Consider the following 19,482-nt stretch of genomic DNA (forward strand, 5'->3'; position numbering starts at 1 on the left):
CCCAGATATATAAAATTTCCTTACAAGAAAAAAAAAATCTAAACATTGAAAACATACTTCTCAAGGGTTATCAGTAGCAGGAAGTGCAACGTAGTGTCTAGTTTCAGTCTAATACCATTTAAAGTTAGCCTTCCTAACATTGCATGTTTTTGTTTTGAACTTTGCTCTTCGGACATTAAAATTGACCTCAAATCTAATAATGTTATGATCACTACCGTCTAGTGGTTCTAAAACCTCTGATTTTCCAATCCTATCCTAGTTGTTAGAGAAAACAAGATGAAGAAGGGCTTCTCACCTGGTAGAGGTATTAACAAACTGAGTAAAAAACAATCCTGTACTAATTCCACCATCACAAGTTCATTTACAGAAGAGCCAGAGACTATGTCCCACTGTATCCCAGGTAAATTAAAATCACCCATAACCACCACATTTTTTCATAGAGCTTCTGTACTTTTATTTTTATCAGTGAGGTCCCTGTCATGCATTAATACCGGGAAAGCAGGAGCAGGGAAACTGAGGATTGGGGAATGAGGGATTTATTGGGAAAACAATGAGGTTATGCACAGAATCGGACGTAAGACTTCTATGCCCGGACTGGGCAAACACACTTAAACAAGGACTTAAATACGTTGGACTATTGACAGCAACAGAATACAGCTGGTAAACACAGGGAATCCACACGAGATTAACAAGGAGGCGTGGCACACGGAACGAGTGGACAATTGGGGCATGACACTCCCTTGCCTGCAAGGTTTCCTTTACGTATACTGCAACACCACCTCCCTTCTTGCCTATCCAGTCTCTATGGAACAACATGTAACCATCCATATTATATTCTTCTCCATCATTGTTACTCATCCATGATTCTGTTATTCCTATAATGTCATAAGAGTCTGATGAAATAAAAGCCTCTAAATCATGAATTTTGTTTCTAATACTCCTAGCATTTAAGTACAGACAGGAAAGGGTAGGCCTTTTACAGTGCCCACTTTTAATATTAATTGGGGCTTTCCGTCTCTCCCCGCCAGTGGCGGTTCTAGACCAAATTTACCAGGGGGGCAAATATGAGGCGATATTGAATTGTTTAATATATGGAGTGAATTTATTTGGAACAGAATAAATTGAACATTAAGCAATAAGACTTACAAATGAGTTTCAAACAGAAGATTTCACATGCTGTATATGTGCACAATAAACCTTGAAACAGAGTTTCTTTTTTGTACAGTAACGTTTCTCTTTTGGTATACAATAACTTTTTGTACAATGATATTACAATGACATTGTTTTTCTTATTATTTATTTATGTAGGTATGTATTTTTTTTATACAGTGACTTTTTTACCGCATGAAACTTAAATATACAGTCACATTTTCTATTCCGTTTCTGTTCTGTTTCTCAGAAGGAAGAAAGAAAAAGATAAATCAAACACAATGGTCTCTCATCCTCTATTATTTGCAATAGTACCCTGTAACACTACAATAAGAGTATTCTGCGTTGATGATTCCTAGCAAAATGGTCCACAAATGTTTCAAGGTTCAAAGCCTGGGCCCTTCTGGATTCAATGCTGAGCACCCTTAGATTGCCAAGATGCTCATCAGTAATGGTGGACTGGAAGTAGGTTTTTACTAGATTTAATGTGGAGAAACTCCGCTCAGAAGTGGAGGAACTCACTGGGAGTGCCACAGCTAATATGCACAGTCTAAAGAGCTTGTAAAATACATCTTTGTATGACTCAGTGAAACGGATCATCTCCACTGCATCGGATGACTTTTGAATCACTCCACTCTGTATTTTTTTCTCAAAAAATATCTTGTATTGATGCAGTTCATACCCCAGGTCATCAATGTTGGCATCATACAGACGACCAAATTCAAACAAAGTGTCTTTCAAAAATGCATCACTCTTGGGGTTGAGAGATCGGATACTGCACATCAGCTCACAATTAATAATAATAATAATAATAATAATAATAATACATTTTATTTATAATGCCCTTTACATCCCAGGATCTCAAAGGGCTACAAGTTAATATAAAGAGAGACAAAATAAATAGTTTAAAAGTAAACAAATTTAAAACTTCTAAGTGGAGGAACCAAAGGTTTTGTTAAAAAGAAAAGTCTTTAGATGCTTTTTAAAACAGTCAGTGGGTTGTGGTGCCCTCAGGAAGTCAGGGAGGGCATTCCATAGGCTTGGAGCAGCAGCACAGAAAGCCCTATCTCCCATAGTCTTCAGATTGGTTCTTGGTTTGTGGAGGAGGTTAGCCTGCGTAGAACGGAGAGAACGTGTTGCGCGTTGTGGGTTGATAAGTTCTTTGAGGTAGGGGGGGGAGGCATGTCCATGGACGCATTGGTGTGTGAGAAGCAAAACCTTATACTCAATCCTGGCGGAGACGGGAAGCCAATGAAGTGAGTGGAGAATGGGAGTGATGTGCTCATGTTTTCGCACTCTCATCAGGATCCTTGCTGCAGAGTTTTGAATGTATTGGAGCCTCTGAAGGCTCTTGCTAGGTATCCCAAAGAGAAGTGAATTGCAGTAGTCCAGTCTAGAGGAGATAAAGGCATGGACCAGCTTTTCGGCATCAGATAGGGAGAGAATGGGGCGGAGTTTGGAAATGTTCCGGAGATGGTAGGAGGTCTTACAGAGATGGTTGATATGGGATTCAAAGGTGAGTTGGGGATCCATTTTTACGCCAAGATTTGTGACTGTTGATGAGAGAGAGATATTAGAGCCAGAGAAGATGATACTGGTTATGGGTGATGATTTTATCTGGTGAGGGGTGCCAACCAGAATGGCCTCGGTTTTGGAGCTGTTGAGTTGAAGGAAATTGTGATCCATCCAAACCTTTATCTCCTCCAGACAGACGGTGAGTTGAGATGGTGATGATGGGGATGATGAGAGTGGCGTTGCAGCTGTGGCATTTACATAAAGCTGTGTATCGTCAGCGTAGCAGTGAAAGGAAAATCCATGGCGGCTGATGACCTGACCGAGCGGGGAAAGGTAAAGAATGAAGAGCATGGGGCCAAGAACTGACCCCTGGGGAATGCCACAGGAGACTGTGTGTGGCTTTGAGGTGGAGTCACCCATAGCAAGGTACTCTATCCCGTTTGCGAGGTATGATTGAATCCAGCTGAGGGCAATGTCAGTGAGTCCAAAGGTGGAATGGAGTCGATTTAATAAGATGTCATGGTCAACTGTATCAAATGCAGCAGATATGTCCAGGAGAATAAGCAAGGAGGAAGAGCCAGCATCGGATGACATCAGGAGATCATTTGTGACTCTTACGAGTACAGTTTCTGTACTGTGGTTTGACCGGAAACCAGATTGGAATTTTTCATAGAGGTTGTTGAGTTTCAGGTGGTTATGCAGCTGGATGGCAACTACTTTCTCAATCACTTTGGATATGAATGGGAGATTGGAGATGGGCCTATAATTGGAAAGGACTTCTGGGTCCAGGTTGTGTTTTTTGAGAAGTGGTCTTATAATGGCTTTTTTTAAGACAGAGGGGATTTGACCAGTTTGAAGAGAGTTATTTATAACAGAGGTGATAAGGGGACTTAAGATAGTGATATGGGTCTGCACCAGGGAAGTTGGGAAAGGGTCTAAGGCACAGGTGGAGGGTTTCATCTTCCTGATGATGTTTTGCACCTCTTCTGATGAAGCCAGAGAAAAGCAGTTTAGGCGCTGAGAAATAGCACATGTTGAGGAAATGGTTTGGATCTGAGGACCGGAAAGGGCAGAGCGAATATGTGCAATTTTGGATGTGAAATAATCCATGAAATGGTTGCACTGCTCTGCTGTGGTGCCAGTAAGTGGGAGGAGGGGTTGCAGTTCGAGGAGATGGTTAACAGTGGAGAAAAGCTGTTTGGAATTTCCCGCACTATTTCTGATGGCATCAGAAAAAAATTTCGACCTTGCCTCTATGAGAGATTTCGAATATTTTTGTTGGTGCTCCCGGTAGGCTTGCTTGTGAACGGTAAGGCCAGATGCTTTATAGCGCCGCTCAAGGACCCGACCTGCTGTCTTCATTTTCCGAAGCCCATCTGTGAACCAGGGCGCTGAGCGTGAGAAGGTCACAGCTCTGGTTTTAACAGGGGCATGGTGGTCCAGAAGGCTACTCAGATGGCTGTTATAGTAGTCCACTGCATTCCCTCATCAGCTGATGAAAAATTTGTGGAAAGATGCTGAAGGTCTGCTGCCAGGTGTTCTGGGTTGATGTTTTTGAATTGGTCTTTGCATGCTTAGTGAATTGATCAGACTTCCTCAGTCATTGACTGAAATGTTTCTTTATCACAATCTAGCTCCCTCTGACCAACAGAGCTTAGTATGTGGTATTCACGAGCCTGGAGCTTGGCTTACTTTGCCATTTTGCCACCGTCGGTGTGGCAGCATCGCATTGCACACAAATGTTCAAAACTTCATCCCAAAACCTATCAAAAAACGATTCTGAAATCTGTCGAAGTCTGAACCAAAGCTTCCATTAAATCATCAGCTCTTGAGAGGTCAGCAGTTGATGACAGATGCACATATGAGCCAGAAGTGAAAACAGAAAGACTCTGTAACAGAACAAAGAATTCCTCTGCTTTTGGGTTGGCTTTGACTCCATCAACTAAGACTAAATTGAGACATAGGGCACTGCAGTGGACGTAAAAGACATATTTAGCTTGCTCAAGCCTGGACCCTTGAATGCTTACCACTCATTACAGCAGCGCCATCATATGCTTGGGCCATAAGGTTGTTTTTGCAGTGTAGGCCATGGCGTTCCAATAAGTGGACTATTTTTTCAGTAAGCCCAGCTGCATCTAGCCTCTCAGCAGATTCAAATGGAGAAAACTCTCCTTGATGGTTCCATTATAATAGTACTTGAGTACGAATGAAATCTGCTCGTTTTAAAACATCTTTTGTCTCATCTGCCATGATGCTGAAATATTCACTATTTTTTACTTCTTCAACGATTTCAAAATGGACCATTTCTGCTAAACAATCGAGAACCTCATTCTGAATTATATTGCTTGTGTACTTTGTGTTGTGAATGGTCGTCGATCTATGTTTAAAAGCTGCGTCGTGGTTAGCAACTGTTTCGAGAATTTCTCTTAAGTTTTCTTTGTTATTTGATTCCTCAGACATATTATGTCCTCTGCGCTATATTTTGTTTGGCTGTAAGCGATATCACTTCACCAGTTGTTTTAATATATTCATGATTTTCTTTAACTTGTTTACTGTGCTCCTTGTTGAGGACATTTGCCAATGTTGTTTTGGTTTTCACAGCCCTCTGGTAATCCCTTGTGTCTGTCGGACTTTGCATGTACTGAAAACGCCCTTCCCCTCTCAGTCACTTTTTCCAGTTCCTGAAGTCAGATGGTGAGTGAAATACAGTGCTTGAGATATTTGGCGGGCTGAAATCTCTGTATTATCATTATAGAGTATTCAATCCAAGGATGACTGTCATACCAGCATGGCTGGAAGCTGCGTCTCCTGTCCCCCATTAATGTGGTTGGAAATGTTCTTAAATTTGGCTGCACTGGTGGGTCACCCATGCACTTGCTGATATGTGAAAAGAGATGAATGTGCAGTAAACATGAAGGTGCAACTGAGAACAATATTAATTTATCATTATTAACTCATGACTTTATTTATTCATTATTATTTATTCAAATTGAAGCCGATAGCCTACACACTTTACATGCACTTTACAGGGTATGAACTGCAATCACACTACTCACACACACAGAGTTTTATTCAGCATCACAAACCTGATGGTACTGTACTTGGTGCACATGATGGATAATGCACTGGTTATCCCTCATTCTGTCCCTCACTTTTCCCTTACAGTCATTCTCAGGATTGACGGTTTCTGTATCTTATCTCTGACTTTCAGCCTCCTATCCAACCAATTCCTCTGTCTCTCTCTCATCCAGCTCCTCAGCTCTCTCATGATCTTTATCCTCTCTCACTCTCTACGCTGTCCTTTGTTAACAGGGGCAAAAAAGGATGTAATGTCTTTTCGTGGCAACTACATAGCTATGGTAACTGATGTTGTTCCTAGTGCTGTCAGAAAGCAATAAATTCTAGCAGGTGAAAACTGTGATCTTATCTTAATATGGCTGAAGCTAAAAGTGCAACACCTTCTGTTAGAGCCAAAGTACAAAAAAATATCCTTTTAATATTTTTTGTTGATATTTCAAATTTGAACGTTATTTTAGGCATACGTACCAAAAGGTAACTTGTTATGGTTAAAAGTACGGAAATGTATGTAGCGTTATTGACGCTGCGTTTCTGTTGGTCAGAGGGTGAATCCAAGGCTGTGCATGTGACAACGGTAAAAAAAAATAAAAGGAAAAGGAAAAAAAGGGGACATATGCGCAGCTTGGCAGTATATAGTTTTTGGACCGTGAATCCTAATCCATTATTATTTTGTTCATTGTTGATTGTTAATTGGAAACACTGAAGCTTATTCACGACTGGATGTGATCCCGTTGATGACAACCTTTTTGAAAATAAAAGAGTTCGACGGTTACAAGGATTTCGAGTGAGTAAGTGGGGTTGTTAACGAAGTGGATGTGGATACGAGTCAAAAAGTCGTCTGGTCTGCTCATATGAGGAAGTGGTTGAATTTATTTCAAACCCTGAAAAAAATGTAAAGCTCTGAAAAATTGCCACTACACCTTCATTTTTAATTCATTGTTTAAGTGAAATTAAGAATGATAAAAAAAAATTCTCTGAAGCCCGCGAGATCCATGTTAAATCAGTGAAACTGGATTTCATTGTTGTAGTGAACAACAGTAACATGCACAAACATTGACTTTACGAAATTGAATCGTATTGCTTACCTCTCTTTACTTCGCTTTTTTTTTTTTAAACTTTAGTCAACTTTCACAATTCGCGCTTTTGGTCTTCTTTCTCCTTTCTTCTTCCTTTCTTCCCGTGCTGCTGCTCAAACAGCTTCAGGCAAAACAGTGAGCATGTAGTGCTACAAGGAGTCCGTGAGGAACGCCATGTTGTGTTCTGGCGTCCATGCCAGCGCATATCACAGCAAGAAATTAATACCATACCATACCAATTTATTTATAAAGCACTTATAAAAACAACCACTTGGCTGACCAAAGTGCTGTACATCCATCCATCCATCCATTTTCCAAACCGCTTATGTTACTGGTTCGCGGGGGGTCCGGAGCCTATCCCGGAAGCAATGGGCACGAAGCTGGGAACAACCCAGGATGGGGGGCCAGCCCATTGCAGGGCACACTCACACACCATTCACTCTCACACGCACACCCATGGGCAATTTAACAAGTCCAATTAGCCTCAGCATGTCTTTGGACTGTGGGGGGAAACCCCACTACGAAATCTGGAGAACATGCAAACTCCACACTGTCACGCCCAGCTCATACGATCCTCGTGTGTGCCACACCCGCCTGATTATCCACGTGTGCTTCCCTGATTGTACCATGTTGTCTGGTCTATTTCAGTCCCTGTTTTTCCTTAGTTTATCGTCTGTCATTGATGTTGTCAATGTCAGTAGTCCGTCCCATCTTGTTCCTTTCAATAAATCCCCGTTTACCCCGTACCTTGCCTGCCTTGCCTGCTCCTTGCCCGCTTGCCTGAGCGATCCCGCTTTCACCCGTCTCACCGCCGATCGTGACACACACACACGTGTACATCATATAAGAAAAACAAATATAAACACAAAACAAATTAAAGCAAAATAATAAAATGAAAAAGAAGAGTCTCAGTCACCACAACACACTGGATTGAAAGCCAAAGAGTAAAAATTGGTTTTTAAGCGAGATTTAAAAACAACAAGAGATGGAGTTTGCCTGACATGCAATGGCAAATCATTCCAGAGTTTTGGTGCAGCTACTGCAAAAGCTCTATCGCCCCTTAGTGTACGATTCGCTTTTGGTACGAATAGAAGCAGCTGGTCTGCTGATGTAAGTGATCAAGATGGAGCATATGGGTGAAGCAGTTCTGCTAAATAAGGAGGGGCACAGCCATTAAGGCACTTAAATACAAATAAAAGACTTTTAAACCGGATTCGAAACTGGACAGGAAGCCAGTGAAGAGAGGCTAAAATTGGTATAATATGCTCGTGCATACTAGTGCCAGTTAAAAAAAAAAACGTGCAGCGGCATTCTGCACGAGCTGTAAACCTGCAATTGGGGTCTGACTAATTCCCACAAGAAGTGAGTTACAAAAATCAAGATGTGAAGAGTCACAAATGCATGTATCACAGTTTCAAGTTTTCTTTTCGATAAAAAGGGCTTGATTAATAAATTATCTCTTCGGCACAGGGGCCACAACAACACTGGTTCCTGTTGGCCCCTGTCTAAAACTGCCTATGCCCCCCACCTATATTCTTAAATAACCTCCCTACCCCCCAGTCCCTAGTTTAAACATTCCTCAACTATTCAACACATACTCGTCCCCAATACACTGGTTCCCCTCTGGTTCAGATGCAACCCGTCCGGCTTGAACAGGTCCCACCTGTTCCAGAAGGTCATCCAGTGCCCCATAAACCTAAACCCCTCTTCCCTACACCACCCTTTTAGTCACGTATTTAATCTCCTTATCTCAGCTAACTTAGCCTGGCTTGCCCGTGGCACAGAAAGTATTTCAGAGAATACCACCGTGGATCAAAAAGACCCCTCATGATGAAGAAAATTTTGGACACACGATTTCCCTTGCCCGGACGCGGGTCACCGGGGCCCCCCCCTGGAGCCAGGCCTGGGGGTGGGGCTCGATGGCGAGCGCCTGGTGGCCAGGCCTACACCCATGGGGCCTGGTCGGGCGCAGCCCGAACAAGGTATGTGGGTCCCCCCTCCAATGGGCTCACCACCCATGGGAGGGGCCATAGGGGTCGGGTGCGAGGTGATCTAGGCGGCGGCCAAAGGCGGGGACCTTGGCGGTCCGATCCTCGGCTGCAGAAGCTAGCTCTAGGGACATGGAATGTCACCTCTCTGATGGGGAAAGAGCCTGAGCTGGTGCGCGAAGTTGTGAAGTTCCGACTAGATATAGTCGGACTCACCTCGACGCACGGCTTGGGCTCTGGAACCAGTCTCCTTGAGGGGGGTTGGACCCTTTTCCACTCTGGAGTTGCCCGCGGGGAGAGGCGCCGAGCGGGCGTGGGCATACTTATTGCCCCCAGGCTGGGTGCCTGTACATTGGGGTTTACCGCAGTGGACGAGAGGGTAGCCTCCCTCCGCCTTCAGGTGGGGGGACGGGTTCTGACTGTTGTTTGCGCTTATGCGCCAAACAGCAGTTCAGAATATCCACCCTATTTGGAGTCCTTGGAAGGGGTGTTGGAGAGCACTCCTCCTGGGGACTCCCTTGTTCTGCTGGGGGACTTCAATGCTCACGTGGGCAACGACAGTGAGACCTGGAGGGGCGTGATTGGGAGGAACGCCCCCCCCGATCTGAACCCGAGCGGTGTTTTGTTATTGGACTTCTGTGCTCGTCACGGACTGTCCATAATGAACACCATGTTCAAGCATAAGGGTGTCCATATGTGCACTTGGCACCAGGACACCCTAGGCCGCAGTTCGATGATCGACTTTGTAGTCGTGTCGTCGGACTTGCGGCCGCATGTTTTGGACACTCGGGTGAAGAGAGGGGCGGAGCTGTCAACCGATCACTACCTGGTGGTGGGTTGGCTCCGCTGGTGGGGGAGGAAGCCGGCCAGGCCTGGCAGGCCCAAGCATATAGTGAGGGTCTGCTGGGAACGTCTGGCGGAATCCCCTGTCAGGGAGAGTTTCAACTCCTACCTACAGCAGAACTTCTCCCATATCCCGGGGGAGGCGGGGGACATTGAGTCCGAATGGGCCATGTTCCGTGCCTCCATTGTGGAGGCGGCTGACTGGAGCTGCGGCCATAAGGTGGTCGGTGCCTGTCGCGGCGGCAATCCCCGAACCCGCTGGTGGACACCGGTGGTAAGGGATGCCGTCAAGCTGAATAAGGAGTCTTATCGGGCCTTTCTGGCCTGTGGGACTCCAGACGCAGCTGATGGCTACCGGCAGGCCAAGCGGGATGCGGCTTTGGTGGTCGCTGAGGCAAAAACTCGGGTGTGGGAGGAGTTTGGTGAGGCCATGGAGAACGACTTCCGGACGGTTTCGAGGAGATTCTGGTCCACCATCCGGCGGCTCCGGGCGGGAAAGCAGTGCAGCATCAACACTATTTATGGTGGGGATGGTGCGCTGCTGACCTCAGCTCGGGACGTTTTGGGTCGGTGGAGGGAGTACTTAGAAGACCTCCTCAATCCCACCGACACGCCTTCCGATATGGAAGCAGAATGTGGGGACTTGGGGGTGGACTCGCCTATCTCGGGGGTGGAGGTCGCTGAGGCGGTCAAAAAGCTCCTCGGTGGCCGGGCCCCAGGGGTGGACGAGATTCGCCCAGAGTTCCTCAAGGCTCTGGATGCTGCGGGGCTGTCCTGGTTGACACGCATCTGCAGCATCGCGTGCACATCGGGGGCAGTGCCTCTGGATTGGCAGACCGGGGTGGTGGTCCCCCTCTTTAAGAAGGGGGACCGGAGGGTGTGCTCCAACTACATGGGCATCACACTCCTCAGCCTCCCTGGCAAGGTCTATTCGGGGGTCCTGGAAAGGAGGGTCCGCCGGATTGTCGAACCTCGGATTCAGGAGGAGCAGTGTGGTTTTCGCCCTGGCCGTGGAACAGTGGACCAGCTCTATACTCTCAGCAGGGTTCTGGAGGGTTCATGGGAGTTTGCCCGACCAGTCTACATGTGTTTTGTGAACTTGGAGAAGGCATTCGACCGTGTCCCTCGGGGGGTCCTGTGGGGAGTGCTCCGGGAGTATGGGGTACCGGGCTCCCTTTTAAGGGCGGTTCGGTCCCTGTATGACCGGTGCCAGAGTTTGGTCCGCATGGGCGGCAATAAGTCGGACTCGTTTCCGATGAGGGTTGGACTCCGTCAGGGCTGCCCTTTGTCACCGATTCTGTTCATAGTTTTTATAGACAGAATTTCTAGGCGCAGCCAGGGCGTTGAGGGCGTCCGGTTCGGTGACCTCAGGATTAGGTCTCTGCTTTTTGCGGATGATGTGGTTCTGTTGGCCTCATCGAACCGTGACCTTCAGCTCTCACTGGAGCAGTTCGCAGCCGAGTGTGAAGCGGCTAGGATGAGAATCAGCACCTCCAAATCCGAGACCATGGTTCTCAGCCAGAAAAGGGTAGAATGCTCTCTCCGGGTTGGGGATGGGGTCCTCCCCCAAGTGGAGGAATTTAAGTATCTCGGGAATGATGTAGCGGGAGATCGACAGGCGGATCGGTGCGGCATCAGCAGTCATGCGGGCGCTGCATCGGTCTGTCATGGTGAAGAGAGAGCTGAGCCAAAAGGCGAAGCTCTCGATTTACCAGTCGATCTACGTTCCTACCCTCACCTATGGTCATGAGCTATGGGTAGTGACCGAAAGAACGAGATCGCGGGTACAAGCGGCCGAAATGAGTTTCCTCCGCAGGGTGGCTGGGCTCTCCCTTAGAGATAGGGTGAGGAGCTCAGAGTAGAGCCGCTGCTCCTCCGCATCGAGAGGAGCCAGATGAGGTGGCTCGGGCATCTGATCAGGATGCCTCCGGGACGCCTCCCTGGGGAGGTATTCCGGGCATGTCCCACTGGGAGGAGACCCCGGGGAAGACCCAGGACACGCTGGAGAGACTATGTCTCTCGGCTGGCCTGGGAACGCCTCGGGATCCCCCCAGAGGAGCTGGATGAAGTGGCCAGGGAGAGGGAAGTCTGGGTCTCCCTGCTGAGGCTGCTGCCCCCGCAACCCGACCCCGGATTAAGCGGGAGATGATGGATGGATGGATGGACCACCGTGGATGTTCTGCTCCTAAGCTTATCCGCGACTTCTATAAATTTATTCTGCAGAACAGCCTTCCTCCCCTTGCCTATGTCGTTGGTGCCAACATGCACCATGACCACCTGCCTCCCCAGTCTCTTCCAATTTTAAAGCTGGAAGCACCTGAAAGCGGATAGACATAGTCGCTTCAGGTGATGCCTCCTCTAAACAGTGAACGCCCATTCTTACGTCTATGAGCTATGTTTACCCAGTTCTCTCAACTGTTCTTCATTCTCCCCCCTCCCCACTTGTGCTGTACATAATGTCTTCCTAAAGCTGGGCATCCATGTGCGATTTTCGGCCCATTTTTGAGCTGATTTTTCACTCGTGCGATAATTCCTGGAGTCGGGTCAAATTTCTGCTTGATCGTGTGTCGTATATCGTATAGTGTACAGGATGTATAAAAGGCATATTAACTCTCTCCTCTAACTGTGTTGTGTTGGATGACAGTCAGTTGTTCCTCGAGGTCACGAACCTTGACCACGAGTGAGTTCACTATCTTACATTGCTCGCACATGAAGTATGACTAGACGCAAACATACAGAAGGGCAAACCTCTTGGAAACACAACACTGATCTGGCCCCAAAATTGACTTGCTCACTATGACCCCGTCCTTTACTCCCAGCCCAGTATATATAGCGTATTTAACTTTAAGTTGATTTAATTAACATATAGTTAATACAATATAGTGTGTAATACTACTATAATATAGTACAATAAAACACTACGTCAGGGGTGTCCAATCTCATCCGGTGTTTATGCAGGTTTTTAGGAACCTAGGCAGAATTAGGCAGTTGCAGTGAAAACCCGCATACACACTGGCCCGTTGCGGATAAGATTGGATACCCCTGCACTAAGTTGACACTTACGTTAAAACAGAACTTTTTCAATTATCTGATAGGTTCAGAGATAAAAACGTTTGAAATTAAACTTTTAAGATAACCAAATTAACAATTACTTACCCGAGACTAACTTCCTAATGAACCATAAATAAATAAAATAAAATGAAGTTGCTCTTGGGAGGCCAAGAAACCCTCTCAAAGCAGGCTACTGCCAGAGTGGGAAAAAAGTGGACAATGTCCTTCCAGCCCCAACTGGCGAGCACATGTAAGTGCAGTATCGAATGCGTGCTTTTTACAGTTACGCCAAATAGCCAAACTTCGATTATTTCTTACTGTTCAAGACACAGAGAAATTAATACATGCCTTTATATACAATAGCTTAGACTACTGTAATGCCTTGTTATCTGGGAGCACACACTGCACACTAAATACCTTGCACTGTATTCAAAATGCAGCAACTCGAACCAGGAGCTGGAAGTTTGAACACATAACCCCTGTTCTTAGTTCCCTGCATTGGCTTCCTGTTAGGTTTAGAGCTGACTTCAAAGTTCTCCTACTTATACATAAGGCACATAAAAGTCTAGCTCCTGCCTACCTGACAAAATTACTTCAAGTTTACAAGCCGCATCGTCCACTCAGATTACAGAGTGCAGGTGTCTTTGTCGTTCCACATACATGTATAAATAAAGTGAGTGGGTCGTGCTACAGAGCCCCCTATATTGTGGAATGGTTTACCAACTTATTTAGGATCCCGATTCAGTCTCTGTCCCATTATTTCAGTTTAGCTTACCCGCAACCTACACACCATAACTACGGCTGTTGCTGCTGCTGCTGTTTTCTACTATGTCCATTCATGTGTCAACACATGTTCTGTCCATCCATGCTCTCTTCCTTCCCATATGTCTGTCGGAGCTGGAGTCCTGGTTCAATCCCATGGAGGGGTGACATCACAAATGGGACCTACTGTATGAACTGCATCATCATGGGTGCAGCCTTCATGGAGACCTGACATAGGCCAGCGTGGAGAAAAAGACTTATTCATGGACTCTGGTCATCCTTCACTGGCCAGTGTGGATAATGGACTCATTGATGGACTTTGTCACAGCTTATACCTAGCTTTTAGCATGCCACTCCACTCTTTTCTGTATTCAGTGATATTATTATGCCCAGGGGGGTTGGGCAGCCAGTTGACCTTGGACCCCCATAGGTTTTTTTTCTCCTTACTTGGGAGTTTTTGGTTCCTCTCCTCCATTGTCTTCTGGCTTTTTAAATTAAATTTATTTTCTTCCTTGTCCCATTTGGTATTTATGTCTAATGATGTTTTATGGATCACAACTCATCCATGCAAAGTGCTTTGGGATGACTCTGTTGTGAAAGGCACTATATAAAAATTAATTGAATTGAACTGAACAGACTAAAACACACTTGTTTAGTCTAGCTTACTTCCTACTACCTCCTATAGTGTGGAATGTAGAGCTTGCTGGGGATCGGTGTCATTGGCTTTGGATGAACTGAACTGTCAGTGCTGTCACTCTAGTTGTATGTTAGTAGTTAGTATGCCTGTGTTCCCACTTGTTTCTCCCTCCTACGTATGCTGCCATAGCCATATCTGCTGGAGCTTACATATTGCACTCCTCTAACTGTTAGCACGGCCTCTAGTCTTCCCTACTTTGGCTAATTGCATTTTATTTCCCCTACTACTCCTGGAATGTGCTGGTTGGAGTCCCCAAATTATCAAAATCTGCCTATCCAGCTGCTTGCGACATCTTCACTACCTGTGACGTCTTCCCTGTATGCCCTGCTGCCATAACCCACCATCTGAAGCAGTACCAGGACTTGCCAGTCATCACCTCCCTGCCCCCCACTTTGTGACTCAAATGTTAAGATTGTAACAGTGTGAACTGGGACTTTGCCATCTTGCTCGATTGACTTCCTCTGCTGGCCGGAAGGATGGGCTCCCTCCTTGAGTCTGGTTTCTCCCAAGGTTTCTTCCTTTTAGGGAGTTTTTCCTTGCCATTGTCGCCTATGGCTTACTCACTGAGGACTTTGGGAGGGGAAAATGTAATGTTGTGAAAATGAACTACACAAATAAAATTAAATTGAAAATTAGGTCCCCATTCCCAGTTGTTTCCCCATCTTCTGACATCATTTTACTGTTTTCAGCACTACGTGGATGATCTGGTGATTCCAGAAAACAAGGACACAATCACTGTTACCTCATCCCATGCCTCCTTCACCTCGAAAGGCATAGGAGCAACAGTGGTACTCCCATTCGATGATGTGCTTGCACATTTTCACCTAGCTCACAAGCACATTCCTATCCTCGGATGAAAAGTGATTTTGTTTGCCGGGCAAACGTGCTATTGTAATAGTCCGCTGTAGATCATGCACTTCTGCCTTTTAATGGTGAGGTGATGTGCCTTTCCTATTGGTTCATTGCATGTAATGCCCAAAACACATCTCTGAATAAGTAAGAGAGTTAGGACAACCCTTTTGCTCCTTGCACTAGCACAAAGTCTGGTTTTTCTGGCATCAAAAGAGTGAAATGGATTTGGATACACCCATAAATGTTAGTTGTGTTATGCGCTTTACACCTTACGTTAGATTGTAAAACTAGAACCCCATATGTCAGTCAAATGTAACATTAATTGTATTAAATGACAAGAAATGACTCAGAAACCCTTGGTTCCATTACAAATCTGTATTTGGATCCTATATTCGTTTGTATGTTTCTGGTGCATATGCAAAAGATAATTTTACATTAAAATTACTACTAGTGCTATACTGTATATAAAATTCATTAAATCATGTTCTGATTCTAGGAAAAATCTGCCATGGGGGTTACAGCTAACCAAGAACTATTTTGTACACAGTACTGTCTGCAGTTTGTACTGTCTGAGTTATGCAGCTTTTTGTTTGTTTGTGTGCACTTTATCTGTACTGTGTGTCTTGTACTTTATGTGCACTGTGTGTACTGTCCTGACAATCTGTCTTTTTGTCTGTATGTGTGTACTTTAGGTTCCTTGCTAGTATGCAAATACTGTAAATTTCCCCTTGAAAACAATATATATCATATAATCCTTTTCTTCACTGTTTAACCATCACAAATGTTAAAATTCCCCAGCTGAAGAAAAAATATTTATAAATTCATGTAAAATTAAGATTAGTGGCTGGAAAAATGTTTTGCTGTAATGTACATATCCACAATAAAACTAGCCTGTAAAGACATAGAAGGACAGCATGACATCATTCTAAGAACAGTTTTATTACCAGCTACACAGGCTCCTGAGGGCCTGAGAAATGCATGACAAGTCCAGCTTGCTAAAACAAACCAACACTAGCAAACTAGAAAGCTGAACTAAAATGCTTCAATTCATACACAGAGGGACACTCTCAAAGTACAGCATTAGGGCACAAAAACAATTTTTTTTAGCCAGAAAACAGAACAGTTACAGTTTTCTTAGGTCAGCAAGACTGGTTTTGTTAAATTGAAATACACAGTGCGCACTGCAGGTATAAAACTGACAAATATTCAAAAACAGAAACTTACAAAAGTTGAACCCTTCTCACACTGACCAGTAGTGATTCTAGAGTCCTGGTGATCAGAGCAGTTCATACTCAATACTGGCTGATTGCTTAGCAATTGAATGTTCTTCTGCTCTTTGCATTAAAGCAAGTACAGCGGATATATTTACAAACATAGATACAAATCATCGCTTAAAAACAACCAGCTGAAAGAAACAGTCAAAGATATCCTGAATTGGCTGCTCATTACGACAGCAGATAGCAGGTTCCTCCTGTGCTACATAGACTTTTTCACAACCAGTGTTTCTGTTACATACACAATGACCTTGCAATCATTTCACTGTGAATTCTAACAGAAACACTAGCATTAACTCTACATTAGTTTCAATGTCTACCTAGACAGGCTGTTTAATAATTCAGACATTTAAGTCAAAGTCAGTAAATCCCACAATATTAAAGTGTCATGAGGTATGAAATACTCTGAATGAGCCAGATTATTAAAATAGTTTGATCTGTGTAGTGCTGGTGCTATCAGTGCTGGTACTGCACATTGTACTGTAAATAGTATAAAGTACAATTAAAAAAGCATTTTAAATGTAATGCTGCACTGTACTGGTGCTGTGAGGTCATGCATAAAATGCCCAGGTGCCATCAATCAAGTCTACCAGCTTTTACATTTAAATTTGTATACAAACATGCATGACGGCCAAACACAGAAAACTGATCTAAGTAGTGTAAAATTCTAAGTACAAGAATTTACTCAATTTTCAAAATAATGCTAATATATTTATACACAGATACACAGTTTACGTATAATATATAACAAATAACATAAATCCACTTATACAATACAAATGTTCTTATTGACTCTGAAGAAGTGATCAGAGCCCTTTAAAGTTAATCTTTGCTTAACCTCATACTCTGCACTGCTACCTGGTTTAGATCCCCAGTCTATATTGGGTGCTTTTTATTTTAGTTTACCGTTAAAAAAGTATGTCAAACTGTGGCAGCAGCTCTTTGAATTAGTAGTTCACTCTGCTTGTGTTTTTTTTCCTTATAATAACAAAAGTGATTTCATTAACCTTTTGCTTTTTTGATTTTGACTAATACTATTAGCAGAATGCATGTTGTGCATTTTACTGTCGTTAGTGCAGCTAATTAATTCTTTGTTAGCCATGTAAGGCCATAGAGGGACACAGATGCTTCCTTCATATTTTATTTCTAAAAAGACTCATGGCTTTTATTTTTTATCGACACCAAGGATCTTGTAGAATCGTAAATCAGTTCTTTTATCTTTCTCCATTATCTCCCTTCAAAAAGTAAAACAGTAAATAGTAGCCTTTTTCAAGAATGGACAGGAAAATGAAATTAAGAAGACGTGGACTAATACATTTTAAATGCATTAAATGCTGAAACATTGTTAGATAATATGCATCTTTTTAAAGAATGAGAAACAGACAGAAAGTGACGAAATGCAGACAAAGGCAAATGTCACATCATATAGCATGATCAATTATGACTTGTACCGTATGTCAAAAGCGCATAAATGGAGGCTGGTGATTACTGCACATGCAACATTTGAGGTACAGACTGAAATTTGGGTGAAGGCATTCAGGTCCAGTGGGTTTGGTACTGAGTTCCGGGTTCAGCTCCAGTTGCAGGTTCTGGATCCCGGCAGAGATGTGGTTATCTACAGGAGGGGCCTGTGTCGGCCTGGGGTTCCCGTACTTCTGGGCCACTCTCGCCTTCCTCTGGGATATCCTGTAGATCTGAAGAGTTCAATACAGAGCACAGCTACTTCATGGTGTCTGCAGAAATTTTTATCTGAAATTTAAGACTTTGTAAGCCCTTTTTAATACCACTTCAAGCAGAATTTAAGACCAAACTGTAAGGGGAAATATGCTTTACCAGATTCAATACCCATGCATTTACTACAGTGACTACATCCACTTTCATTGAAGTTTGTATTAAAAAAAGGTCAAACAACTGATATGTAATTAATAAATCAAACTTTACAAAGTAAAGCAAGTATGGGTGACTCAATTATGAGAAATCCTCCTACCAAGAAACTTCAGTCAAAACAGGAGAAAAACAGAGACTTAGATTAAGACATTTAAGTATCCCAATGTCTAACCTTATTAGCATACAAAGTGACAGATTTAACAGAATCATATATATTGGGATTTACACTTTCCTATGGGTTGCTGCTTCAAAGATAATGCTGTACAGCAGGGGTGCCCAACTCCAGTCCTAGAGGGTTGGAGCCCTGTGTAACTCAGCTCTTTCCCTGTTCCACAATAAATGATTCAGCTCAAAAGCTGGGTGGTAATTAGCACAAGGAGTTTAATCAGGTGTGTTAAATGAGGGGAAACCCAAAAATGTGCAGGACTCTGGCCCCCCAGGACTGGAGTTGGGCACCCCTGCTGTAGAATATGGAGTTATATTTATGTCACTCTTAAGAGTGAGCATGTTTATATTTTGAGTGGCAATAATTTATTTACACTGAGCAACAAAGAAAGTCTGGACCAAGGAGTATCACAGGTTTTCCATTACACATGGTAAAAAATGTACTCTGCAGACACTGACAGTAAATTGGAGTGGTTACTTGTCATGCCCGGCTCGTCCGCTCCTCGTGTGTGCCACGCCCCCTGATTACCCACGTGTGCTTCCCTGATCGTCTCCTGCTGTGTCCGCTTCCTTTGATTAGTCTTTGTGTATTTAAGTCCTGGTCTGACCTGTTCCCCTTGTCCGTCATTGTAGTTTGTTGTGGTAAATGTCTCCTGGTCCCTTTTCCCCAATAAACCCCGTAGTTTGCCCCGATTTCGCATGTCTCGCCTGCTTTTTGCACACCTGCCCGCACGATCACCGCTCTCCCCGCGACTGATCGTGACATTACTAACTGTAATGTAATTTAAGTGACAATGCATTACAGAGCCACTGAAGGGATCTGTGCAAAAACTTAAAATGCTCATACTTTTGTCTGCACGCTTAATAATTTCTTGTACGCACCTGATAATTTCGCGTGGCCAGGACACTTTAGTAATCACTTCTGGAACCCAGTGGAACTAAACCTAATATTTTTATTAAGAATTGCAATGTGTCCATTCACTACCAATGACTGTAAGTGAGTGACAGCTATTCAGTTTTAAAGTCATTAGTCCATTAATTAATTCTACTCTTCGTACTTTGAATGGATGCAGTACAATGTACATTACTTATCAGATTATGCATTTTTATACATCCATCCATTTTCCAAACTGCTTATCCTACTG

At 44.0% G+C, this 19,482-nt stretch overlaps 1 protein-coding gene across 2 annotated transcripts in view; it reads right to left on the bottom strand.

Annotated features, from left to right (window-relative positions):
* Positions 1 to 15,931: 15,931 nt before the first annotated feature.
* LOC125718940 (rho guanine nucleotide exchange factor 2-like) overlaps positions 15,932 to 19,482 on the bottom strand; it is a 68,958-nt gene continuing 65,407 nt past the window's right edge. For both annotated transcript variants that reach the window (XM_048993261.1, XM_048993260.1), the window contains exon 22: positions 15,932 to 17,979. In XM_048993261.1, coding sequence (XP_048849218.1) covers positions 17,897 to 17,979 — 83 coding nt within the window. In that variant the 3' untranslated portion in view covers positions 15,932 to 17,896. The remainder of the gene's footprint in view (positions 17,980 to 19,482) is intronic.

Source organism: Brienomyrus brachyistius, chromosome 23 (genome assembly GCF_023856365.1).
Source record: "Brienomyrus brachyistius isolate T26 chromosome 23, BBRACH_0.4, whole genome shotgun sequence".
Lineage (NCBI taxonomy): Eukaryota > Metazoa > Chordata > Actinopteri > Osteoglossiformes > Mormyridae > Brienomyrus > Brienomyrus brachyistius.